Below are 25353 nucleotides of genomic sequence, written 5' to 3' on the forward strand. Positions count from 1 at the left end.
ATGCTTGAGGTTTCAAATATGATTCTCCAGATCGTATTGAGCATAAACTGCTTTGAGAAGTTTGCTCTTTTGAATTTTAATGTCTCAGGATCTTCCAATTCTCCTGTATTTGTTGTTCAACCCCAAAACTAGCTTTAAATAAAAAGCAAAACGACAAGAAGGTTAGTTACGATGCTCTCAGTTGCAATCTAGAGATGTAAATGGTTTCTTTCAGTCATGACGGTGTTGTGAGAGCGGTTGTTGCCATAGCCAGTGCTCCCTCGTAGGTTTGATTTACACCAATGAATCCACTGATATGGACAAAGAGGCAACCAGGGATGCCGGTCCTCTCCGACAGCTCATCGTCCATCAAGCCCCTCCAGCACTGTGGAAGAGGCTGTCGGCTCTCGAACATTTCCGGAGAAATCGCGACGGCATGCACACGCCAGTTCTTGCTCCTCTCATCCTGCCATCCAAAGTTACAGCACCAACATGTTATTATGTCATTAAAAGATACAGAGAGAAAACCTGACAATATGTTTGACATGAGATAACTATGTCAATGAACAAAAAAAAAAAAAAACTGGTTGATCGATAATAGCAAAGAGAAGCATGATTTATCAAAATTTGTATGGCTTGTACCAATCCTCTTTAACTTGAATATCAAAATTTTACATACATCAAATGATAAAAAGAGAGGCGTTTAAATGCATCATCAAATAGAACTCAAGCCATACTAGAGTGAGTACAGATCAAGTATTACATTGTAATACTTTTTTTTTTTTGGCCAAGAAATGGAATCCTCAGGCATGTCTGTCTAATAGAGATTTAAGGGAGTTCAACGAAGGTCTTCTCGTAAAAGGCTGTAACATTATTACATACAAAAATATCAAGCTAGAATCCTAGGCTGTACATTAAAAGCAAATTCATTCAGCTCCATGCAATGTATCTATTCACGGCACACCACAACGTCTTGATATCTCTAAGTATATTACATCTCCCTCCCACAGGGATAGCATGAGTACCAAGATCATACCTGATAAATAACATACTTGATGGGAGGATTTATTTTCAATTCCTTTTCAAGCTCAAATAGATGATGTTTCCACTGCAACAATAGATTTAAAACACGTTATATAGAAACTCAATCAGGAGAATGAACCTATGTATTCAGGATTTATCAAACAACAGTTCATTAAGAAAAGGTACATACAAATAACTAAACAGCATGATGGTTAACTGATGACAAGTTCATGATGATAATGTTGCAAATTAATTGACCATAAAAAACAAATTCTTAGCGAACAAGTAAATGCAATGACTTCCAAACTGGCCAAAAATAAAAAAAGAGAACCAAAACTGACAGAACATGTAAATCAGATACAAATGCAACTAGCGCTGCTACCACTAAGACAAAAAAAAAAGGAAAAAGATGAACAAACTTACAGGGCAAAATCTATCCAAAACAATAATTTCTCCGCTGGGATCTACATTTCCTCTCGAGGTTAGACATTTATTAATAATGGATCTTGCAGGTAACCAGGATCTAGCATGAAACCTCACACACTGTCCACAGAAGAACAAGATTAGAATAACATTATATATTCTATATGGTGAGAAAGATTATTGCAGAATTTAAGAAATCCATAACTAGCATGTAAAACAGAAGGACTTGGATAGGGGGGAAAGGTGCACATGAAAAGGAGAAGACCTCCAAAAATTCACCACCAGCAAGCATCATTGCCTGCTGAAAAGCTGCATTCTCCTCCTCAGATGAGTGATCAGAATCTACCCACTCAAGATTCAGACTACCAACTCTTGAAGAAAGATGTGTGTTATTCACATATTTTGGAGGCTGGTCAGTGTCATATTGATTGATCCCATTATCAATGGCGTCGATTGCCTGTTAAACAAAGGCAATAAGAATTAGAAACTACTTTTTCATGAGTGAATACAAGCAAATATGAGAAAAGGATCACAAGACACAAGTAAACTTCAAAGATACCTGCCAGATAGGAAACAGAAATTCCTCTAAATCAAAGCTCATTAACACTTGCATTCCAGCAATGAATATCTATATGAATCACATGTATTCATCAAATTTTGAATACTTTCCGGTATATGATCAGCATCACCAAAGGCATATCATTACTTTATGTGCCTCTAGAAATTAATTGTCACTCTCTGATCAATATGGATGAACTTATAAATGATGATTGATGGATTTGATGTAGACCCATATCTAAGTTCAGTCAAGTTACTCTTTCTATAGCATTCTCATATGTTGGGACATTAGTGGCACAAGTAATAATTGAATAAAAAATATACCATCTTTCCCAAATTTATGTATCAAGATTTATTTTCCATTAAGTAGAAAATAAAACCTAATATCCTTTATAAAATAATGAGGATCTCATGTTTTAAATTATTGTATTGGCTCCAAAATCATGTAACAATGTTGCCTACACAAAGGATTTTCATGTGTACTCAAACTCTTATCTTGTTAGAAGTAACGACAAGTGCTCTAAAAAATGCAAATTTCATCCCTTAAAAGTCACTCACAACCTAACCTATGGAGGTAGGGCCTACCTTAAAAGAATCAGAACAAAGATCAAATGAACAATTCAGGCAAAAGGAGGTATTTAATTTAATGTCCAGAAATAACATTCACAACAAAAAAAGAAAGTATTACATTTGCAAACTAATTAAAGTATATGCATCAATCAAATATATCCTCATAAAAGAGAAAAACCACATGCAGACATATCCCCATATCAAATATAAGAGAGCAAGAGCACAACAAGCATGTTGCAGGCAAAAAAACATGCACACAAAATGCACACATGAAGGTCTCCCTTTTCATTCATGTAGGTAAATAGGTAGCACCTATAATTGGCTCAAAGAGGAACCAACCACCTATATTTTCATAGCAAACCAAGGTGTACCATAGTTAATGTGTAAAAGAGGCCAGTCAGAAAAATGTGTAAATTTTGTGGTACCTCAATGAAGTTTTTATACACAGCAAGATATACACATTGCACGTTTTCGTGTTCAACATCAAGCTGAAGCTCCTTTGCAATTATTTCCTTGCCATAATGCTGCAAAAAAGGTTCAATACATTCATAATTGTATTATAAAATAATTATTGGCTCCCCTGATGCAGGGTTAAGGTTGTGTATATTCCCTATACCCAACGTGGGTGGGAAACCTATGCACTATAATCATTTTTATTAGCAAACTATTGACATGATAAAATATAATATGGTGTCCCATTTTCATCGTAACTATAAATCAAAAGCCTGTAACTCCAAACTGGGTTCTGACTTCTGAAATGTAACAAATCCAAACGAGCAAAACAAAAAAAATAAACTTTGCTATATCAGTTCTTGAATTTCTCTTTTGTACATCAGAATTAGAGTAAATTTGGAGCTCAGTGGCATTCATATTTCATACATGGTAATTAAAAAAATATCAATCTGGTTAAAAGTTCAAATTTTGAAGCCTAAAAACAGTCAAATCACAGTCTGCAACAAATACTAGCAAGTTTCTTTTGCATTCATATTTTTATGTTCGTTAAAAAATCCCATGATCCTATCGGTCCTGAGTCACAGCCTCATACTTTGTCCAACTATATATTAATTATAAACAACAATGAGCACTTATGGACGACTTGATGTTTCCAGGTAGAGGTTTCTTACTGAATGTTGTGCCAATGACAGCCGACAAAGATTCATATTGATGTGAGTGTATCTGGCAATATAATACAGTAAATGTATTTGCAACTAGCAAGATGTTTTCTTATATGTTCTTTCCTATCCAGTTCTTATTTCTCATACATAAATAACCAGTTACTGTTTGCAAATAGGTTCTTCCTTCAGTAAACTAGCATCATGAATCTGAGCTGAGCACTAAAAAATAAGGGATACTACTCTAATTACTTATTAACTATAAACTGTCTATATAAAAAAATGAACTAATAATTAATAGCACCAGTAATTGTGTTATCAGACCATGTATCATCTTTTCAAGATTTTTGCCACACTGGTGTACACATATCATGTCCGTAGTCATGCAAAGAGAGATACTACTAAGAAAGTACTCATTATTAAATTCTTCTTCCTTTTCAGGATCTGACATAATCAGTTTTTCCCCATCTATGTCAGCTAATCATCTATCATTTGCAAAAACTCAGTACAGAAGAAAGTCATGGTACAATGACGATTAGAAGTCCAACTATAAAGGAACCCACATCATAAAGAGTTGTATTTTAAGTATTTTTCTTCAAAAACTTAAATGAATACCCAAATATAAATGGTACAAGATTCTTAAGTATTGCCTAAAAATATTGAGTTCCTTGAGTAACTTTTTTTCATTGGTGTACACAGACAAATTAGTACAAATAAAGTATATTACCTTATAGACAAGTCCAGCACTACTGAGCTTGGTGCTGAAAGCATGACCGAAAACCTCACTAAATCCTTTTTGGTGATGATCATATCGTTCTTGAGTAGGATCATAAACACCACCAGCATCGAGCACTGCATCTAAATTTTCAAGTTGCTGCACATTGTTATTCCGAAAATGATCAAAACATACGAACGAAATTGGCAATTTCTGCATTGTTATTTGGAAAACAATCAAAACACATTTATCAAAATTGACAAATAAAACTTTCAAGCCTATGAAGTTCATGATAAAAAGTTTGTGGCAAATACATGGTACAGATACGTTAATATTGTTTGGTATAGATAAAGATGAATGCATACATATATGAGCATTTGTATTAGCATGAGTTTCAGTAACTTTCCTAAAGCTAGTACAGTCATATGTTTCCATGTGACTCGATTCCAAACCCTGAATCATCAACCCAAGGCATGAACAGAGCCTAGCCTTATCTGAGACAAGGCCATGGTTCAGGTCAGGACAGTTTTGTACAATCCTTGATCGTCTCAGTCAAGCAGAATTCAGAGCAAAGGAGTCCGTTCCAGCATGGCAACCAGTTTAGCATAGCAATCTCTTAGTCACAGGAGGATTCATATTTGGCTTCGGAAAGCAAAAGAGAGCATATTGCTCAATCCTGGTTGGAATAAAAGTAAAGAGATCATTATGACTTGCCTGGTCAAGTTAGAAAAGGAGAGGACCGATCAAACCTTCTCACCAGATCCCAAAAAGTTACATAGTAGAATTTTTATTATTATATGACTTTGGAATATATTTTCATTCTTACCTCCGGTACCTATTTGGTGGATCAAAAGATACCTAATTTAGCTCTAATTAGTGTCATATAGCCCCATTATAGGTAAAGAGTTATGTAAGTGATATTATTATCATAGTTTAGATTTCAAAGTTCTAGATGTTTCTTTTAGTGGAATTTAGTCAGGTAAGGAGACTAATTTGATGGCTCACTGTTGCTTATTGGATGATGAGATTAACTTCTCTTTCACAACATTAAAGCATAAGTATGACTGACCCACAGGGATTTCCAAACGAAGTCTTTCTATAAAAATGCGAAAAGAGGACTTCTTTAAACAAGTTTCATCATAAGTAGTTTCTCCGAATGTACTGCTTAAGAATCATTTGAGAAAAAGAAACATTTTAACAAAGAAGTCGCACATGCAGGTGCTTAAAATTGCATTAAAGATAAAATATATTTAGCATGTGTAAATGAAAATTAAGTGCAAACATTTCCAATAATTCATAAGTTCTCAAAAAATACGTGATCACACACTCCCTAGAAAGATAATGGCCAAAGAAGAGCCAGACATTAAAATTTCACATGAAACTAGAATGCAGGTTAACACAGAGTTAAAAATCTGGATCTTCGAGTACAACTATCAATTTCCAAGAACATTACCAAATTTAACATTTCGATTTAATGTACAAAGAAGGATCAAGACACAAACTGTCAGACATTTGTCCTCCAAGAAACTATGAATCATGGTTAAATAGCTCAAGAATCACCCTTTACTTTTCCAGGACACAAAACAATCTCCATCAAACACCTGATATAAACACACTCCATATAAAGATAATGACCAAATAAGAGCCAGATGTTGAAATTTCATACCACACCAGAATGCAACTTAACACAGAGCAAAGAAAAAAAAGGGGATCCTCGGGCACAAGTATCAATTTACAATAACATTACTAAATTTAGCATTCCGTTTCGATGTACAAAGAAGTATCAAGATACAAACAGCACACGTTTGCCCTCCAAGAAACTACGAATCATGGTGAAATAGACAAGAAGTCAATCAAGAATCAGTGTTTTTTTTCCTTCGATCCACGATGACTCATCAGTACATGTATTAATCTCGATAGAACCCTACCTACAAGACAAACTAGCCTATCTTCTTGTCTTACTTCCTTTTTACCCACTTCCATTTCACAAGAAATACATTTTCTTGACAGAAAACGTAAGGATGATGGCAACACAATCATTTTCGACCTTTTCTTGGGACTAGTTCTCAGAATTTATGGGCGAGGAGCTATTCGGGGGCATCAGTTCTTCCTAAAGCAAATAAGTAGATGAAAAGGAAAGGAAAACAAGAAGAGCGCACCTGAGGGTCTCTCGTTCGGACGATCTCGGCGCCAGAGAACTTGCTGGTGAGGCGGATCATGAAGCAGCCGAGTGCCTCGTCGCAGTGGAAGCTGCCGTTGTGGGTGCCGACCCTCTTGGATCCCGGGCCGGGGGAAGCGGTGGAGAAGGCCGGAGGCGCCCTGGGATTCCTCGGAGCAGCTACGGGAAAGGCGCAATAGGTTCGGCACCACGACACCACCGGCTGCCGCCGCCACCACCACCCCCGGATCGCCGACATAGCGCAGCCGCTCCTCGTCTCGGGACGGGATTTGAACCGCTCAAGACACACTGTGTTCAGCTCAAGCGTAAGAACGGGCTAAATGGACCGGTCTGCGTTTTGTGGGTTCTTTTTGGGGTTTCATAATCAGACCGGTGATCTGGCTGAACCGGCCACCGAAAGAGACGGCCAAACCGCACGCAAAGTTACACAGACAGATAGACCGTTTACCTGATCGATGATTTGTTATCTCGATGACCCCATATGTGGGTCCTACGTTTTGGTCATTGGCAACTCTGGGTGTAAATAAATTTTGAAATAGACACATCTTTGAGCGTTCTTTTAGATTCGTGAAAAGAGATAGCAGACCGAATCACGGGGTCAAGCTCTCATCTAACATACAAACGGAGCCACTCTTCATCTGCTCGAGTATACTGACAGGTAGAACGAAGTGTCGTACGTTGCCTCACGCTTCTGCCTTCCTACGATTCGAGGAAGCCCGTCTTCCGCAGCACGGCATTCCTCACCCGCCGGAGATCCCTCACTCTGATTGTCCTTCCCACTCATTCGAATACCGTGCGTCGCGCGCGACCTCGCCACCATCACGTGCGGTGGCACCATCTCCTCTTCTTCCGCGTCCCCTGATTCTGCCTCTTCCTCCGAACGCTCCGAGACCTCGGCTTTCCACCCTCTCCTCCACCGCGGCCACGCCGGGATGTTCACCGGCGCCGACTGGTTGCGACCCACCCTGCTAGCCCCTGAAGTGTAGCCTGCGTTCCCCGCCGCCACGGGCCACGTGGCTGTCGCAGCAACCGGCCGCACGGCTCTCGCCGCCGAGCGTCGCTGATGCACCAAGGGAAGCAGGTCCTCCGCGAGGGCCGCGGTGAGGCCGGGCCTTTCCGGCGCGAACGGGAGGCTGAGGAGGTCGGAAGGAGAGGAGGGGAGCGGGAGACGAGAGATTTGGGCGGGAGTGGGAGAGGGGAGGCGGTTGACGAGACCATGGCCGTCGCTGGCGATGGCGGACGGGGGGGCGGAGAAGATGTCGTCGGAGGCGGAGGACCAGAGGACGTCACTCTCGTTGAGCTCGAGGTGGTGAGCTGGGAAGGGGACCGGACCGTAGTCGGGCTGGCTGAGAAGGCGTTGGCGGCGGAGGGAGGAGGTGACGGGCTCGCGCAGCGCGGAGGGCGGCTGCGCATCAGCGAAGGGGTCGTCGTCGTCGTCGTCGTTTCCCATGGCGATCGTGTAGGCCTCCCTCTCTGCGGCGCCTCTTATAACGAGCTGTATGGCATGGCGTTTGTCACGTTATGTCGGTCCGGAGGAGCGGCGGAAGCGCGACACTCATAGGAATCTGGTGAGGATTGGTTTCTCCCGTGAGGGGGGACGAGATTGGCTCTTCATCTCCATTTCGCCAAACAGCGTCTTCGTGGGGTAGACGCGGTGGGGCCTCCCCAAAAATGACAAGCCATCCGGACCTCAGAACTCACCATTCCTTGTTTGGCGTCGGGAGCGAGACACAATGGGCAGAGGATGGGGGATGGCTTCGTTGTTTATTCCCAAAAAAGGTTCAGCTTGCCCTACCAACCCACCCCAGTGGGCCGTTACAAGGTTAACCTAGTACCCAACTCGTATCACAACGCTAGCGTTTGATGTTACGACTCAAGGCACGACCTAGCATCCCGCAACACATGTAACAAATAATATCTACTCATGTTTAAGTAAATAAAACGATAATTGATTTATTAATCATTGTCGATTGAATTGCGGAATTCGACTGAGAATGATTCAATTCCTGATCGTTTCAGTTGGATCAGTTAGTCGTATCCGATTCTGTCAAGTATTCGTTTCTCGTCAAAAACCACAGCCAATCCATCAGATAAATGGTCTAAATCATCAAAATCAATTCATTGAATCATTGATAGCACAACATGATGATCCCACTTGAGTGACTCCAATGTGGGGATTTAGCTGTTTTTGCCGAAGATGGCACATTGTGTCTGCTTGGTTGAAGCAACTGTTAATGCCTCTCCTAAGCAAATACACAGTCGAGTTCAATTACAACAGTGCAAATGACCAAACTATGAAGATGGTACTAAAGAAGAGAAAGGAGTGTCATTGGATCTTGTCATGAAGGGTCACCACCAAGTCATGGGCATCATCCAAAAGCTTCCACACATCCAGCTGCCCTGCCATGCTGTTGCACTCTCTCATTATTTCATCCATGCTGCTATACCTCTGAATGATTAACTTCCTCCTCTGCAGCACCGAGGCGGCGATGGCATAGAGCAACAGGTCATCAGTGGGCGGAGCACGTAGCCGAATCCTCCCCCATGCAGACTTCCCAATGCCTGCTCGAATTGCCGCCTGATCCGCCCACATCACCTCCCACAGGCAGAGAGACTGCTCGAAGGTGAGCTCTCTTCGGAAGACAACTACCACCATTCTGTATACGAAGAAGCAGTCTTCAGCCTGAAGCTTCTCTAAGTGCCTGTAAAGGTGGCGATCCTTGGACTTGATGATCTTGGAGACGATGTTCAATTGTCTCTGGATGCCTGCTTCATCAAGCCTGAAATTATGCCTGGCTTTCTTCATAAACCCTACAAAGCACCAAAAAGCCTCATGATCCTCCTCCATGACAGCGAGTATCGGAGATAGAAGGTCGCTCATTCCTTGGCAGTATCCGACTTCAGGATCATACAGTGCATACGCCTCGAGTACGGCAACCAGCCGTGCAGCATGGAAGATTCTGCACGGCTCCAAGTGGTCATAGTCCTTCAAACCAACAGCGACAGCAAACTTGATAGCCTCGTCCATGGAGACCGCAGCTCGAGCTGGAGAGTAGACTATCCACTCGCCATTAGCTCGGATCGCGTCTAACCGCATGATACGTTGCCATGTTGTGAAATCCTCAGCTGTTTGATCAGAATTAGTAATATTCCCCAAGACTGAAGCAATCTTGGTAAGTTTAGGATCAGTTTCAATAACTCCTTCTGCAGTGGAAGACATCATAATGCATTCAGGAGGTTCTTCATCAGTTGATTCACTGTCAGATGATTCTGTTACATCTGCAGATGCGTCCACATTAGTGATTGGGCTCTTGTCATCTTCTTCCAGTAGAACCAAGTTGGAGGAAGATGCTTCCTCATGCACTGTTTCCTCCAAAGTTCCATTGAGTGGGCTTTCTTGCTCAATGGAGAGGGATTCTCTGGAACTTAGAATCTCTTCGGTGCAAAGGGAATAACATCCCTGAACAAAACTAGGACTGTCCGTATAACTCATTTCAAAAATTTCATTCCACTCATTGTCACCATCATTGTGGGGATTTAGCAATTGCCAACACTGTCGTCTTAAATTCTCATATTCTTTCCTGTAACAGAAGTGCAAAAAAGCAATATATGAGCCAATTCTAAAGCTGGCACATGAAGTGTTTTTTTTTCTTTGATATCATAGATCACCTTACATTCATATGCAAGTCAAACTTTGACTCAATAAAGACAAGATGAACACTTGGAAAAAAGAATTCTCCACCAAACTCATTAACATTATCTTGCAATGTGCTAAAATCAAGGAAATAGAGAGCAAAAGAGCAAACAGTCCCAAGTACCTCTTTTGTGAATGAATGGCGTTTCTTTCAGCCTTTGAGCTCTTCAAGTCATAGCTGCACAACAAAATAATGAGGTCAAAATCAATGTAAGCATTCTATCAGATCCACAATAAGAAAGATGACACTAATCTAGCCCTTAAGTGGGTATATCAACTAATGATTTATAAATGCCTCAATATCACACATTACATTAAGAAATCAAAATTATCATGACTTCCCTTTGGTACACTTAGTTTTGCCTTTATACCATAACACCACCAACTCATGCAGCTTTTATATATAAATCCATTAGCATTCACAAAAACACCAGAAAATTTTATTGCAGGCTTGTGTCATGACTGAGCTCGATGGAACTACTGATTAATAACTTGGAAACCCTAAAATCACATGGCTCAAAATGTTTTAAGTCTAAGTTATTGATGGTAACTTATATTCTGATAAATGTAGTTTTGTAACATGGATTTTATGGAGATTGTTCTATGTAAATCATATATCAAATCTCAGCATCAACTTGGCTAAAACCATACAATAGCCTACATTTTCGTCAATTACAAACTTGGTTATATTGATGTTGCACGCACTTTGAAGTCTACAATATGCCATAGAACAATTCAAGTGACTACTTAGTTGAATCAGATTAATCCAAGCAAATGGATAGTGTAAAATCAGCAACATGACAAGATGTGCTAATAAATTGAGAGACAACTTGTACTAAAAGTTCAGTAGTTGTGGCCATGCATGTCCAGAGCTATGTCAAATTCTGTGCTCAGATACAAAATCAAGATATGAACCACATTACTTGGTTACCTCTGACAAGTTTACAAGAAGATGATTATGTAGCAATGTTCATATATGAAATAACTAACCTAGTGCAAATAATGAGCAAATTAGGGAGTACATATGACTTGTCCTCTGTCATGCAAAAAACAGTTTCAGAAGCAATATGTAGAAACATTTTGAAAAAGATGGTTTAGAGTCTCACACTCCAAGAAGGAAAGGCCAGACTTCAGCCCTGATGCTTGGGTCAATTCCCTAAACCACATATGTAAAACAGTCACTTTACTGGAACAACGTCAAAACGGACAAATAAAATGTGATCAGAAAAAGAGAAAAGATAGTGCTTACTGATCTGCGGACTTTCTTTAGAAATTTCTCCCCTCCATCGCGAAGCTTTCCATCTAATGTAAAGAAATTGTTCCATTGATGCCTAGTAAGTGCATGTTTCCTTTTCCTTCGAGACCATGGTGATCTAAGGTTGCCTCTGGAATCAGGTACCATTAAAGAATGAAGAAGTTTAAGAAAATAGCATTATAAGATGGTCAAGATACTACCACTCACACATGAAGGTGATTTGGTGGGTTTTAGAAAACAGCCAAATAGAGGATTAAGATGTAAAAGCCATGGATTAAACATGACTGTAAGCCATGGTCAACACCTTCGCTTCCCATAGCAGACATTCACCAATCACTTAAAGAAATTTAGCAGTAGGATCTAGAACTAGCCAGCTACACCTTTGGGTTCCTTCTTTTAAGTAAATTTCGTTTGCTTACAAATCAAAGATCAGGTCAGAAAAGGTTCACAAAATGCCATATAATTTGTCCAAATAAATCAGCCTTCTTAATTTCAAATAGTGCTCTATATCTGAACCTACAGCGGAAAAAAAAGGGCATCAGTGCTGTTGATAAACTGCAATTAAAAGGTGAATGCAGAAAGAAAACTATTATGATGTTTAAATAGTTTGATGCACCAGGACCCACCAAATGTGAATGTAGAAGGAAAACCATGATGTTCTTGAAATAGACATCTTCTCTCTCACTAGAACCTACGCATGGCTGATGCTCACTTGGAAAGGCATGTGCCCCATATGAAACAGAAAGCAGACCATAAACCTCTTTCTCATCCCAATGTAACACAATAATTGCAATTGATTGCAATAAAATAATTTCTTGGCTGTTATCATAGTATTGAGTGGAAGAAATCCATCATGGATGCTTGTGTTGTGGCCTTTTTCTTGTATCTGCGTGTGTGGAGGTGCGTGTTTGTGAGATACAAAGAGCTGTGCGGTATCATGTATCATGAGAGCTAAAATCAAATCCTGGTAAGTACATTACCTAAAAGGACAAAGTCATGAAACTAGAGAATTTCATGCCAATACCTCGTTCAAATAGACAAAAGAACAGCCAATCTAAGAACTTTCAAAGATATATCTACAAAATTCAAGAAGAAACAAGAATTAAGTTCAATTGAAAGAAAACTTGCTGGTACATGACACTAACGAAAATTAAGAATTGTCACATTGCATAATGGCCCACACCAGCCAATGGAAGATCAGTTCATACCATCGGCATGGTACGGGCTACGACTGTACTAACACATGTATAAAAAAGAAAGGAATGCTGTTATTGTGTTATAGCAATTTGATAATACACTGTTTGAGATGATCTTATTCCGAAAGAGGAACATTTCAACATATCTTTAAAATGATTTAATCACAAAGAGGGAAAATTGCAAGGTCGGATATCAGATAGCGACAGAGGCTTATAACCAAGGAGATTTCAGAGAAGAACCGATATAGATAGTGAAAGAAGTTTCATCTGCCTCAGAGTTGAGTTCCTTGTCATAAAGTTGATTCTAGTTATGACTAGCACTCACTTGAGGAGGATTTAACAAGCCTTCTCATGATACGAGAAAGGGATGCTGTCCTTCTTTCAAATGCCTCGGTAAGTGGTACTAGAAATTGCATAAACTTTGTATTCCAACAGATGAGGCCAAAATTACTTTCCTAAACTCTGCTGGAAAAGGAATGAGGCGTCAATCAGTGTGTACAACGTACTGTAATCATTAATCAGTGATCAAAAACTGAAAAAGGAAAAGAAAACAAAACAGTAAATGTCATGTACAGGAACAAAACTAATTTGAAGTTGAAGTAATCAGACTCTTCTAGCTAATTATAAAGAAACAATACAACTTAAATGAAATTAACTGGCAAAAGGACATTTTGGCTCCTATTCCTCTTTTGCTTCTCTTGGTTTTACTGAAAATTTAAGGCAATTAGGCACAAAACAAAAACCAGCAGGGAAAACAGAAGCGTCCTCACCGATCCGGAGCGGTTGAGGAGGCCACGATGAGCAGCGATCTCAAATGGATCCACGACGACGAACTCGGTGAGGACGAAGAAGTATGGGATCGTCGGATGGCGCTCATCTACAAGATCTCTCTCTCTCTCTCTCTCTCTCTCTCTCTCTCTCTCCTGTGCTTCTGGGAAGGGAACGGAAAGGGGGCGGCGCCTAAGGCTGTCTACCTACCGAGAGACGCCGAAAGTGGCGGCCAAGGCGAGTCCGGCCATGGCCGTCACGCCGACCGCTAGGACCTCATGCCACCACCCGCCACCGTCGGCAGCCCAGATCCATACTCTCCCGCCGTACCCCGCCCAGACCCAAACCCACATCGATCGCTCGCCTCCGCCCCTCTCCCTCTCCCTCTCCCTCTCCGGTGACCCTCCGCCGCCTCTTTCAACCACCAGTCCCAACTGCTCTACTCTCGATACACACATATATCTAATATCGTACATATTATATATATATATATATATAATGTATACTTTCAATAATTATAATTATATATCATAATATATGAAAGAACAGTAGAAAGAGAGAGGAAATAATTAGTGATGATGGCGTGGGTGAAGTCTAGAAACGATGGGTTTTAATTATATATATATTTTATGTTAAAGGAGAGAGAGAGAGAGAGAGAGAGAAACATGTGTTGATGTCATGTGAAGTGCATATAATCTTGAAAGGGGATGTCTCTCTCTCTCTCTTTCTCTCTCTCTCTCTCTCTATTTGTGAGATTTGCTCCTTCAACCATGTAATAATTAGGAGGTGAAGAAAAGTCAAATCAATCCAAGAAAAATAATTAATGCAACTCATTCACACACAAAATAATTTTCTCTCAAGTCACATAATAATAGCATGAGCATAATATAAGATTAGGATAAGATTTTGATGGATCAAATCATGCAGACCAATATTTGTTTGATGAACAAGTAAAAGATGGTGATGATGATTCAATTCGAGTGGGCCATCTTTCGATGAAACCAATGTGGGAACCACCACACTTATTCAAGTCACGTGTCATCATTAAACCGCTTGACCCAAATTAGGATAAATAACTCTCTCTTTTTTTCCTTCTCTATTTATGAAACATGATATTGAATTGCTTTCAATAGGATGACAAGCAATGTCTGCAGATGGACGGTTGACCCAATCAAACGCCAAGGACTTAGTCATACCCGGCCGATTCAATTTGTTGACTTATAGTCCTCTATCGATCCATCTATTCAATAGTATTTTAAGAATGAACATATTACCTTAAAAAAAATCTTTTTTTTCGCTTACCGCCTCGGTTTTTAATAATATCAATTATGTCATAAACATGATTTTTTTTAATAAAAAAAAAGAGAGACATTTGTTAGGAAATTGAGGTGTTCTGTGAGTTTAAAAGAAAAGAAAAGAAAATGTTTTTTTATGAATAATTCACCCTTTAAGATTTAAACCTAACAAATGTCACATTTATGAAGTAATGGATGAGTCAATATATTGATGTGAGTTTATACTAATAGTCAACTAACCAATATTGGCTAGTAAATTATTTTCATACAAATAAATGTCTTTCTGTTCTTGATGACAGTATTTTGATACTTTCATCAAAATATTATAATTGAGGTAAATTAACTTAAACCCCTCAATAATAATCATCTCATATATAAAGTATATGATTTCAAATTACTATCTTTATTCCTTTAGGAACAATAACAATAACAATAAAATAAGAAGAATTTTATAGCAATTACAGTACTTTTATAACAATCAAATCGGATCGATTCACCCTATAGATTGATCTACCAAAAAACATGAGTTACTGTTATCTATTGTTGAATTATTTTTAAAAATATAACAAAAAGAGGCCACCAATTGAAAAACATGAAAAAAAAAGTAAAAATAGTTTTTATTGAGAAACATATATATATATATATATATATATATATATATATATATATATATATATATATATATATATATGAAAGAGGACATAAAAGAAGAGGGCAAGGAAGCTCATAAGAGGACGCAATGGTGCTAATGCAGGTGGATGGAAAAAGAGGACAAGGGAGTTTGTGTGATAGGGCAGCAGGACAAGGGAAAAAGAGGAAAGCCAAGACAAGTCTCTCACAGCACCACTCGTTCTCTGTACCATTCCATGCTCCTATTCACAAAAAGTTGTGGCGACGAGACTTCCTCGTGAAAGAAACCCAAAATAAAGCTCGTCTTCCCCAAGCTCACAAGGCATCCATCACTCTCCCTATCCCACCAACTAGTGGGAAGAGACAAAATGCCTTACAGTCGGTCACCGAGAGTTGGTCCTCAAAACCCCTGCTGTTCATTCATGTACTTAGTACTAATGATAAGCACACAAGAAGGTGGTCGTTCGAAGAACAAAGGACACCATTAAGGCTCTTCTACTTCTCATCTTCTGTACTTAAACCATTCGACTTTATAACTCTCTTTTTTATGGCGTTTTTCTCCAAGCTTTACTGGTTTGTGCAATGGTGTTCTTCTGTCTTTGAGAAGTAGAGTGATATATATATAAGAGAGAGAGAGAGAGTGAGAGTGAGAGAGAGAGAGCATTAATTTGAAGTGATAACAGTGCAAAGCAAGCAACTAGAAAACAATAAGCCAATGTCATCGAATCTGTAATCAAAATCCATCGTCAAGTAAACTTATATATATGTATACATATAGGATTAAAGAGATGAAGAGAGGAGAGATGGGAGTTTGGTAAGCGAAATAAAGATGATCTTTAATTATAAAGCATTACATCATTATAATTTTCTACATATATAGGGATTGGGTGACACATTCTAGAGATCAAAAGTCATATATCTATTTAAAGGTTCATACACCTTTTCATACACCTTTCTCTTTATATAAAGAGAAAGAGAGACTAATGAAGGATGAGAGGTTAGTGTTGATTTATGTTTCTCAAATATGAATGACGTCTGACATGTAATATCCAAATATGAGTAGAACTTGACAAGATTACAGTAAAATGATAGGATGTGCAGCAACAGATTGTACCATAAAAACATGTCTTCATGATATATTGATCAATGGAACAACTTTGATTCTTAGACAAGTAGTTGCATCAATGTTCTAAGGCATTCATTTGTACTAAATAATGACGAACAATTAACTCACTTCTTGGTTTTTCATCTACACTAGCAAGATGCTCATCATGAAACTAAGGAGAACTACTCTTACTGCTTCCTCTTCAAGATTAATCTAAAAGCTTCTGAAGAACAAGAGCAATATGAGCTCTCCACATGACTGTATGTCTAAAGAATGATTTCATAGACAATGTAAGCAATATAAGCCACTTCAAATTAATCTAAATAAATAGTTTTCGGCAAGGGAAAGAAACGCTTTAATATGTCTCATGTTGAGTTCATAAGAAAACAAGATGAAGTCAAGAACATGTGGTATTCTTTGAATTCACATAATAAAGATCTTGGGATTAAAAGAAAGACAATCTTCCAGCAGGTGATCATAGGCTAATGAGTGCAAACTTTTTAGACTGCTGTCAGAGGAAGGGGGAGGGGAGAAAAAAGAAGTAAAAGGAAACAAAAAGAAGGCAATGGGAAGAGAGCTAGTCAAACCACATCATTACACCAATCTGCTGCACCACCTGTTGGTTCCATTAATTGACCTGCTGTTACCATTTGGTGAGGAGGTGTAGTAAATCCTCGTGTGTTTGTGTGTGTGTGTGTGTGTGTGTGTGAGAGAGAGAGAGAGAGAGAGAGAGAGAGAGAGAGAGAGGGAGAAGTAAATCACAACCTGACCAAGAAGCAAAGAGGGACTCAAAACCAGATCTGAGATAGGAATACACATTACCACTGAGTTGGTGGAGATGGAAGCTGCGATTGGGGGGAATGAAGCCTGGTCCGAGGTCTCTTCCACAGTTGTCCCGAACCAGACAACATTCCCCTCAAAGGAAAAGCTTCCTGTTTAGACATGGCTTCACTCAGCCTGAGAGAAAAGGAGAAGGGGAAGGTCTGAACAATAGGTGATGGGGAAGAGGATCAAAAATATATAGAGCTAAGGGTTTGGGATAAAGACCACGCGACCTCATGAAAGCCTCTTTCCCTTACCCCTCCCCCCCCGGCCTCTTTTTCTCTCTCCTTTTTGGGTGATCGACATCCCTTGCTTGGTCCATGGCTCGGAGCAGGCTTCCACCCACAGTTTAGTTGGATGTGGACGTCTGCAGCTGATGAGAATGGAGAGACCAAACCCAGAGAGAGGGCAGCTGCGCGTCCTGGAAAAGGAACAAGTGCTTGCCCACTCAAACCCTCCGGCATCTTCTTCTGTTCCTCTTATTATCATGCGGTAGTTGTGGCCGTCATCCTATTGATGAGTGACATTGCATATGGCATATGAGATCACAACGATGCCATCAGCAAGGCTTTTGCTACAGTGAGCAGAAAAGGGAGCGAAAGGACCCCAAATATATCCTCGTTTTCAGGAAGAGCAGAGACTTTGATCTTAGATTTATCGTACGTGGTTGTGCAAAGCTAATCAACTTGCTTATCAAGAAATCTGATCCAACTATCCTGTTAGGTTGAGCCGATCGGAGATCGGATTCAGCTCAATTATCAGGTGGATCACGTCTTCTTCTTGATTGGTCGCTCGTTATTCCCTTCTAAACATGGACCTGTAAAGATCCATTGATTTCAAGCAATGATCACCTCGACTGCTGAGTTGAGAAGACAGTAGCTCGGTGTCTGCAAGTGCAAAGTATCAACTACCGCGTCAGTCCCACACTAAGACCACACGAGTGAGGTTCGAAGTTCCCTTTGGAGTACCATCATAATAAGCTTCGGCTGCTGTACGACCTCTCCTTCATCTCGTTCAATGGTCCGGACCTCGTGGCCTTTGCTTGTTGACCTACAAGTTGCAGCTTTCATTAAGGTCGCAGTTGCCTTCCTCATGCCTTTCTACTACGGAGGAGCTGCATCGGCATGCCTGTGGACCATGGCGATCATAAATCTGCGACAAACTATCCTCTCCATTTTCCTTGGTGTTCAGACAAAAAGAGCCGTCTGTAATTGTAGCCAATGGTAGTGTTGCCGAGACTGGTTCTGTTGTAGGACGATGAATTTACCGGAGAAGAAGCAGGCGAAGACTTCACGTCCTGTCTTGAGTTTGAGTCCAAAGGTTTTAGGAATGGATGTTTCTGCTTCATGGAAATGCAAGGCTCCCATTCATTGGGACACATGAAAGTGAAACCACAACCACAAGAGAAGGCCAAGGACTGTCGGAATGCATCGTATGTAACTGGATCCAACTCTCACTGGTGCCATTGCTCACTAATAGTTGAGCTACTATTCCCTTCCATGATTGCAGATGAGAATGCAGATAATTCATGTATTGGTCCAAACAGAGGCATGGCCTCAAGGATTATGTATGACAAACGTCACAAGAATACCCACCCAATAACTCGCTACTGTGCTGTCATACTGAGAGAGGTTTAAGACCTCTCTCTCTCTCTCTCTCTCTCTCTCTCACACACACACACACACACACACACACACACGCACAAACACACATTAATGGTTTAGAAAAGGCAAGTCTGTTTTGTTCCCTACCATCTTCGCCTTTTTCTTAGATGGAAGACATCAATTCTAGATTGGATGAGCGTAGCTGAAAACCTCATCACCAAGCTATCAAAGGAGAGAGAAAGCGCAAGATGCATGATCACCGTGAAGCTCCCGTTTGTGTGCACAGAGGAGGAAGAAATTGTCGTGGTCGCTTGATGGTTGCATGTTTTAGATGCTTTTACTGCAAGGAAGAACAAATCCCGAAGCAATGCCATGCTGTGCGGTGTGTCCACAACTTGTTGTTGAGCTTCCCACATGGTCAGGCCAATGGAGGAGGGAACAGGGAGGGAGGAGAACAGTTGGGTGCCAAACCTAACAAGCAAGGAGGATTCATGCGCATGATGTGTTGGATGCCGTAACAGTAGTGGTTTGCCATTGCGTGAGGGCCATTGCCTCGAGATGTATTTGACCGTCTGGGGTGGTTCAAGCTTGGTCCGACGTGTGGAATGAGGAAGGCCTATCATTCATCGTCACCGAGCGAGCTGAGCCACCAAGAATTATCTGCGACGGCGTGGATTCAACACGGTTTTATCCTTTGAAGATTTGAGTGTTGTTAATCCAATTGAGATGCCGTAAGCGTTGGGGATGACTCCTCCTTAATCATCAAATGGACAGCGAAAGAAACGCTTCAGGGGAAGAAAAGAACAGAGCACAAGTAGAAGACACATCCGAAATGAATCGCGACAGCGACAGTAAATGGAGGAGGAGATGAAGGAGAAGGCTCCATTATTACTTGACCGGATCAGGGATGGGAGCACCTCGGGGGGCCGCGGGTCCCACCCTAATAACTCAGCCCTCGCCCCACCATCCACAGAAAACAAACACAGGTCACATCTCCCACGTAACATGGGATAAATCCATCACCCATCTTTTCTTCTTTTTTTATTTTTCTGAAGCTTTTTAGCAGTAATGTGTTCCGATTCCTACTTAAGATAGTCACACTTTTTTCCTCAAACATGCAGAGGGGATAGGAATTATTCGGACGCTACAAGCTTTTGGCATGAAGGAGAAGGGTGCCATTAATTACATGGCTTACAGAGTGGTGTAACATGGCATGTTGTGGGTTCATTTTGTGTGGGATCCGCAATAATCGCCGGGCACGTTCTAACCCTAATCCTCCACAGCGAGGAGGCCCACAGCAACAGCTGTTGCACTGTGTTATTGTCTCCCCCTTCCTCTCCTCCTCCTCCTCTTTTTCCTCCTTTTACGCCTGTGTTACGTATGATCTCAATAAGCTTTCCTTTCGAAGCTGGGCCATCGGGCAACCAGTTGTTCATTAGTGTCTCACTGCAGTCCAAGAAGCTACAGTGAAACTTGGGTTTGAGATGGTGTTCTTGGGGTAATATTATGACTTGTGGGGGAAGGGGAAGGGGAACTTGCATGCATGATGTTACCATGTAGGCCCAGGTGGGGACAGGACATGTGAGCGAGGGTTGGATTCACTCGATATCATATTCCATACTGACGGTGAAAGATTACTGGGCTTCTATTACAGCGCTGCTCTTTCTTGCACAGCTCTCTCTCTCTCTCTCTCAGACACATCCATATTGCATGTCTTCTCTCTCATCTCTGTCCTTTGGACTTCAACTATTATTAGGCACAAGGTAAGACCCCCCCTGACAGCGCAGCATCTGGTTTGTTCCATCGTTTGCCATCTCTTCTCTCTCACACATCAGCATCATCATCATCTGCAACCCCTATCTTTCTCCCTCGAACCCACTGTACATCTCTCTCTCTCTCTCTCGCTCTTCTGCTCTTCTGGGTCTTCATGGATCTTTCTCTCCCTATCTCCACCTTCTAACCTCTCGGCTTCACCCTATCGTCTTCATAATTTGCTGAATTGCTAATTGTCTTAACACAGGAAGTCTTTTTGCTTTCTCTCCTGTTGTGTTTCCTCCTTTCATCTTCACCCCTCCATGGACTGAACCCTTTGCCAGTTCTCCGACTGCCCCATCTCCCGTTTTCCTCCTCTCTTTCTTCTGACTGAGGTGACCGAGCGAGAGAGAGAGAGAGAGAGAGAGAGAGAGAGAGAGAGAGAGGAAGGAGAGAATTCAGTCCAACCCTGAGGTTACAAGCTGTGGTAATAGAAAGTGGAATCATAACAGCTAGCAGATTTGTCACTGCTCCAAAGTGTTGAGGAAGGTCGAGAGGAGAGAGGAGAGTAGATCCAAAGGCATGCAGCAGCAAGGAGGGTCCAGATACGGAGTGCCGCCCTCCGAAATGACCCCGTTCTCGCCCGAGCCGCCCGCCTCCCGAGCACACCTGCTTGGAATTCCCGGTCCCGAGCCGCTCCAAGATCCGCCGCTGGCCGAGGCGCCGTCGCCCTTAAGAAGCCGCCCCCCGGCGGCGAATTTCGACGAACTAGCTCCCGGCGCCGCAGGAGGCAACTTTCCGGAGGACGATGGCGAGGGGGGCGAGAGAGGCGGCAGTGGCGCGACCGGAAACCGGTGGCCGCGCCAGGAGACGCTCGCCCTGCTGCAGATCCGCTCCGACATGGACTCCGCCTTCCGGGACGCCACCCTCAAGGGACCGCTTTGGGAGGAGGTCTCCAGGTAACGTCGCTCCGGCTTGCCAACACCATCACCGATCTCTGATGCAACCATTGAAACGTCTAACGGTTTCCTTGGGAATTGACCTCGCCACCAGCATCAGCGAGATTCCTTTTCTTCTTCGTTAGAGACCAAGTAACTATCTGGCGTGGGGTTCGTACCACGGACTCCACTGCTGCAATGGTTGCAGCCGCTGAACTCCCCTTTTTGGGGGGAAGGAACAAGTCCTCTCCTCTCTTCTTCGAGCCCCTCAGATCTCTACCCCTCGTTTCCCAGTGCGTCATCCTATCTCTTTCCTACATCATTCCATTTTTCAGATCCCAACCAATCCTTATTCACCAAATTATATCTTTAGATCGCTGTTTAAGATTCCCAGATGCTAAATCTTGCATCCCTCGTGGACGACTTATTGCTTTCAACTTCTTGCTTTCTCCCTCGTCATCACCAGCTTCTTTAGGGGAGTTCGAGTCCGTGGGTGCGGGTTGAGGTCTTAATGCAATCATGACCGTCTCATTTTTCTTGCTTTGTGTTGTTGTTGCTGCTGCCGTCCTCTCTTTGCGTCCTGACTCTTTTATCCTCATCTTCCGCGCCGTTGCATAATTGCTGCTGCCTTGTCTACAGGAAGCTGGCGGAGCTGGGCTACAAGAGGAGTGCCAAGAAGTGCAAGGAGAAGTTCGAGAACGTGCACAAGTACTACAAGCGCACCAAGGACGGCCGCGCCGGTCGCCAGGACGGCAAGAGCTACCGCTTCTTCAGCCAGCTCGAAGCTCTCCACGGCGGCAGCAGTGGTGGCGGAGGAGGCGCCACTGGCATGGCGGGCCCACCCGCCAGCAGAGCTCTGCCTATCTCTGCCGTAGCCCCATCGACGCTTACGGTGCCCACTAGGGCGGTCGTCCCGCAGCCAACCCCTCCCCTTGGCCCGCATGGAATCTCCAGCTCCGCCGCCGTAGGTATCAGCTTCTCGTCGAATTCTTCGTCTTCTGCGTCGTCCGAGTCCGACGACGAGGAGACCGAAGAGGCCGGGGAGAGCCAGGAAGGGAGGAAGCGGAAGCGCGGCGGCGGAGACTCGGGAAGTAGCAGGAAGATGATGGCATTCTTCGATCGGCTGATGAAGCAAGTGATGGAGCGGCAGGAGGCGATGCAGCAGCGGTTCTTGGATGCCATAGAGAAGAGAGAGCAGGACAGGATGATCCGAGACGAGGCGTGGCGGCGGCAGGAGATGACGCGGCTCAACCGTGAGCAGGAGCTCTTGGCTCAGGAGCGGGCCATGGCCGCGTCCAGAGACACCGCCATAATCTCCTACCTTCAGAAGCTAAGCGGCCAGACGATCCCGATGCCCACCATGCCTGCTACCCCTGTGTCGCATGCACCGCCGCCACAATCAGCCGCACCTCCACGAAAGCCACAGCCTCCACCGCCGCCGCCGACGACGCAGCAGCAGCAGCAGCAGAGACCGCCCGCTTCGGTACAATCACCCTCGAAGCAGCATGTGGTTCAGAGTGACCACCACATCACCGAGATGGCACGGCATCAGTCATCATCGGGGACAGAGCTCGTCCCCAATACGGAGCCTCAGGATGCAGAGGATGGCGCAAACCTGGAGCCCATGTCGTCGTCCTCGCGGTGGCCAAAGACGGAGGTGCATGCTTTGATCAACCTCCGGAGCGGTCTCGACTCGAAGTACCATGAGGCTGGACCGAAGGGACCACTGTGGGAGGAGATCTCAGCCGGAATGCAGCGCCTCGGCTATAACCGGAGCGCCAAGCGGTGTAAGGAGAAGTGGGAGAACATCAACAAGTACTTCAAGAAGGTGAAGGACAGCAACAAGCATCGACCCGATGACTCCAAGACCTGCCCTTACTTCCACCAATTGGATGCCCTCTACCGCAACAGGCTCCTCGGCAGTGGCAGCAACGTGGGCACTCAACGTCAGGAAGGCCAAGAAGTCAATCCCGCTTCCAATCAACAGCAGAGTGGCGCACCAATGAATCTGTCATCAACGCCCCCTCTTCATCAACCTCCCGCAGAGGCCGAAAGCAAGAACGAGAAGAACTGCAGCAATAACAGTGGATGCGATGGGAATTCTGAGGGTGGCGGCGGTTCAAATGCCATACAGGCACAAACTGGCAATGGAGGACTTCCATCGAGCTTCTTCGACGAAGGGTTGAAGAAGGTAAGCGCCACTCCACCTTTATCGCTCCCTACGAACCTTTGCATCTTTGCTGGAGATATCATAACGTGGTGGATTGATGCCGCATTGAAGACAGTAGTCATTGCGAAGGAGCCGATGGGGCAACAGCAAGCTGCGTTCAATGACTACGATAAGTTAAATGAAGCTGACAGCGACAACATGGACAAAGAAGAGGAGGACGACGATGACGATGATGAGGACGGGAAAATGCAGTACAAGATACAGTTCCAGAGGCAGAACGTGAGCGCCGGCAGCGGAGGAAACACGTCCACGGCCACTGCGGGCTCCTACTTGGCAATAGCTCAATAGATTTGGTATACCGAAAGCTCTTGATCTTCTACCTTAACCACCACTGCAAGCATCAGAACTACTATAGCGTGTTGCATGCTCGACATCAAACAGTTGATCGATGACGACGACGTCGACACATATCATCTCCTCAATCCATCCATTGCTATTCGTTGATTTGTTTGTGGAATAAGAACCCTCTCAGGGTCAACGGCGGGGACAGCAATCAGCACGAAGGCACAGACAGCATTCACCAAGGGTAAAGAAGAGTCCATAAGAGAGAGAGAGAAGTAGAGACAGAGAGATGAGGTGAAATGTGTACATGGCCTGTACATTGAATTTGCTGAAACCAGGGGAGTCTGAAGACGATCCTCACTGTCTCTACATCTCAATCTTTTCTCTTTCTCTTTTCCTTATTGACATTATTGAACCATTGTGAAGGTCTCCAGTATTGGTTTGTATATGGAATGTAACAGTGTAAATTCCTATTCCTCTTGCCACCATTGTTTGGTCTTGAGAGTTCAGCGAGGTAGACAAAGAAGAAAGAGAAGCATGAGATGAAGGATTGGTGGGGGCAAAAGTATGATAGCAGCTTGTCCTGACCAAAAGAAATCTATAACAGAAATCAGCATGTGTGTGATGGATTGGTGAGAGAAAAAGAGGAGTTGGATTGACTTTATGAGGGAAGATGGAGTTTGCAGGCCGCTGCTGATGCAACTGCGATGCCCAAAATCTTTCTCTCTCGCTGCTGTCACTCTCTCTCTCTCTCTCTCTCCCCCTTTTCCCTTTTTCACTTCGAGCTCTCTGTTTCATGGCAACAGGAGGAGAAAAGAGAGAATTTGTCAGTGAGACCAGAGTGATTAGGTTTCCCAAAATGCCCGCTTTGAGATATCTTTTATGCGTCTGATTGTTTTCGCTTTATGAGCTAATATAATTTGTTTTCGGGAAAAAAACCAAAAGCTACATCGTTCCACGATAAGTGATGTGACTGTTCCCAACTCATTTCATCTCACTGAGTTCTATCAGCCTTCTTTCTTGCTCACTTCCGTGCTTGTCATGACTGACGCTCCAAAGTCAACATCTGAACACTGACCATCGTACACGTGTCATTCCAACAGTGGGTGACCCTCATCACACTGGGACCCATAGGAAAACAAAAAATCCAAATGGGAGAGGGTCCCATCGCCCCTCTCAATTAAACCAATGAAAGTGTTTTTGATTTTTAAATTTTTTATCAA

The 25353-nt window shown here is 42.8% G+C and overlaps 4 protein-coding genes and 2 long non-coding RNA genes across 8 annotated transcripts; 1 reads left to right on the forward strand and 5 right to left on the reverse strand.

The window, feature by feature from the left end:
• Positions 1 to 36: 36 nt before the first annotated feature.
• Positions 37 to 6870, reverse strand: LOC135605241 (uncharacterized). The gene is made up of 7 exons (XM_065095107.1): positions 6540 to 6870; positions 4393 to 4539; positions 2979 to 3077; positions 1691 to 1882; positions 1426 to 1545; positions 1016 to 1087; positions 37 to 445 (listed from the first exon to the last, which is right to left on the reverse strand). The coding sequence occupies exons 1-7, from the start codon at positions 6795 to 6797 to the stop codon at positions 215 to 217; spliced, it is 1119 nt and encodes a 372-aa protein (XP_064951179.1). The 5' UTR covers positions 6798 to 6870; the 3' UTR covers positions 37 to 214.
• Positions 6871 to 7142: 272 nt separating this feature from the next.
• LOC135612954 (uncharacterized) lies at positions 7143 to 8416 on the reverse strand. Its single transcript, XM_065109810.1, has one exon. It carries the CDS (start codon positions 8007 to 8009, stop codon positions 7194 to 7196), a length of 816 nt encoding a protein of 271 aa, XP_064965882.1. The 5' UTR covers positions 8010 to 8416; the 3' UTR covers positions 7143 to 7193.
• A 243-nt stretch (positions 8417 to 8659) lies between these two features.
• On the reverse strand, positions 8660 to 13874 carry LOC135605256 (rab GTPase-activating protein 22-like). Its single transcript, XM_065095136.1, has 5 exons — positions 13475 to 13874; positions 11503 to 11638; positions 11360 to 11409; positions 10378 to 10431; positions 8660 to 10140 (listed from the first exon to the last, which is right to left on the reverse strand). The coding sequence occupies exons 1-5, from the start codon at positions 13579 to 13581 to the stop codon at positions 8886 to 8888; spliced, it is 1602 nt and encodes a 533-aa protein (XP_064951208.1). The 5' UTR covers positions 13582 to 13874; the 3' UTR covers positions 8660 to 8885.
• On the reverse strand, positions 12031 to 13468 carry LOC108952213 (uncharacterized). The gene is made up of 3 exons (XR_010484407.1): positions 13030 to 13468; positions 12489 to 12584; positions 12031 to 12394 (listed from the first exon to the last, which is right to left on the reverse strand). It is a non-coding gene; the product is annotated as an uncharacterized LOC108952213 (long non-coding RNA).
• A 3294-nt stretch (positions 13875 to 17168) lies between the features above and the next one.
• Positions 17169 to 19870, reverse strand: LOC135605265 (uncharacterized). The gene is made up of 2 exons (XR_010484410.1): positions 18293 to 19870; positions 17169 to 18211 (listed from the first exon to the last, which is right to left on the reverse strand). It is a non-coding gene; the product is annotated as an uncharacterized LOC135605265 (long non-coding RNA).
• A 785-nt stretch (positions 19871 to 20655) lies between these two features.
• Positions 20656 to 24618, forward strand: LOC135583035 (trihelix transcription factor GTL1-like). 3 transcript variants are annotated; one of them, XM_065095168.1, is made up of 4 exons: positions 20672 to 21639; positions 22258 to 23809; positions 23900 to 24141; positions 24230 to 24618. In XM_065095168.1, the coding sequence occupies exons 1-3, from the start codon at positions 21263 to 21265 to the stop codon at positions 24134 to 24136; spliced, it is 2166 nt and encodes a 721-aa protein (XP_064951240.1). In that variant the 5' UTR covers positions 20672 to 21262; the 3' UTR covers positions 24137 to 24141; positions 24230 to 24618. The 3 variants fall into 3 exon arrangements, with proteins under 3 accessions (XP_064951248.1, XP_064951231.1, XP_064951240.1); XM_065095176.1 differs by lacking the exon at positions 24230 to 24618 and having other exon boundaries at positions 20656 to 21639; positions 23904 to 24035; XM_065095159.1 differs by having other exon boundaries at positions 20664 to 21639; positions 23900 to 24618.
• The last annotated feature ends 735 nt before the right edge of the window (positions 24619 to 25353 follow it).

The sequence above is a fragment of the Musa acuminata genome, chromosome BXJ1-2, assembly GCF_036884655.1.
Source record: "Musa acuminata AAA Group cultivar baxijiao chromosome BXJ1-2, Cavendish_Baxijiao_AAA, whole genome shotgun sequence".
Taxonomy (NCBI): domain Eukaryota; kingdom Viridiplantae; phylum Streptophyta; class Magnoliopsida; order Zingiberales; family Musaceae; genus Musa; species Musa acuminata.

Excerpts from the sequence above, each read along its gene's own strand:
- LOC135612954 (XM_065109810.1), bottom strand. The coding sequence starts at position 8,009 with ATGGGAAACGACGACGACGACGACGACCCCTTCGCTGATGCGCAGCCG.
- LOC135605241 (XM_065095107.1), bottom strand. The coding sequence starts at position 6,797 with ATGTCGGCGATCCGGGGGTGGTGGTGGCGGCGGCAGCCGGTGGTGTCG. Across the intron at positions 3,078-4,392 it reads GTGCTGGACTTGTCTATAAG|CATTATGGCAAGGAAATAAT; the intron begins GTAATATACTTT and ends CCTTTTTTGCAG. Across the intron at positions 1,883-2,978 it reads TGTATAAAAACTTCATTGAG|GCAATCGACGCCATTGATAA; the intron begins GTACCACAAAAT and ends TTTGTTTAACAG.
- LOC135583035 (XM_065095159.1), top strand. The coding sequence starts at position 21,263 with ATGCAGCAGCAAGGAGGGTCCAGATACGGAGTGCCGCCCTCCGAAATG. Across the intron at positions 21,640-22,257 it reads CTTTGGGAGGAGGTCTCCAG|GAAGCTGGCGGAGCTGGGCT; the intron begins GTAACGTCGCTC and ends CCTTGTCTACAG. Across the intron at positions 23,810-23,899 it reads TCGACGAAGGGTTGAAGAAG|ACAGTAGTCATTGCGAAGGA; the intron begins GTAAGCGCCACT and ends GCCGCATTGAAG.
- LOC135605256 (XM_065095136.1), bottom strand. The coding sequence starts at position 13,581 with ATGAGCGCCATCCGACGATCCCATACTTCTTCGTCCTCACCGAGTTCG. Across the intron at positions 11,639-13,474 it reads TCCTCAACCGCTCCGGATCG|AGGCAACCTTAGATCACCAT; the intron begins GTGAGGACGCTT and ends ACCTGATTCCAG. Across the intron at positions 10,141-10,377 it reads GCCATTCATTCACAAAAGAG|GAAAGAATATGAGAATTTAA; the intron begins GTACTTGGGACT and ends CTTCTGTTACAG.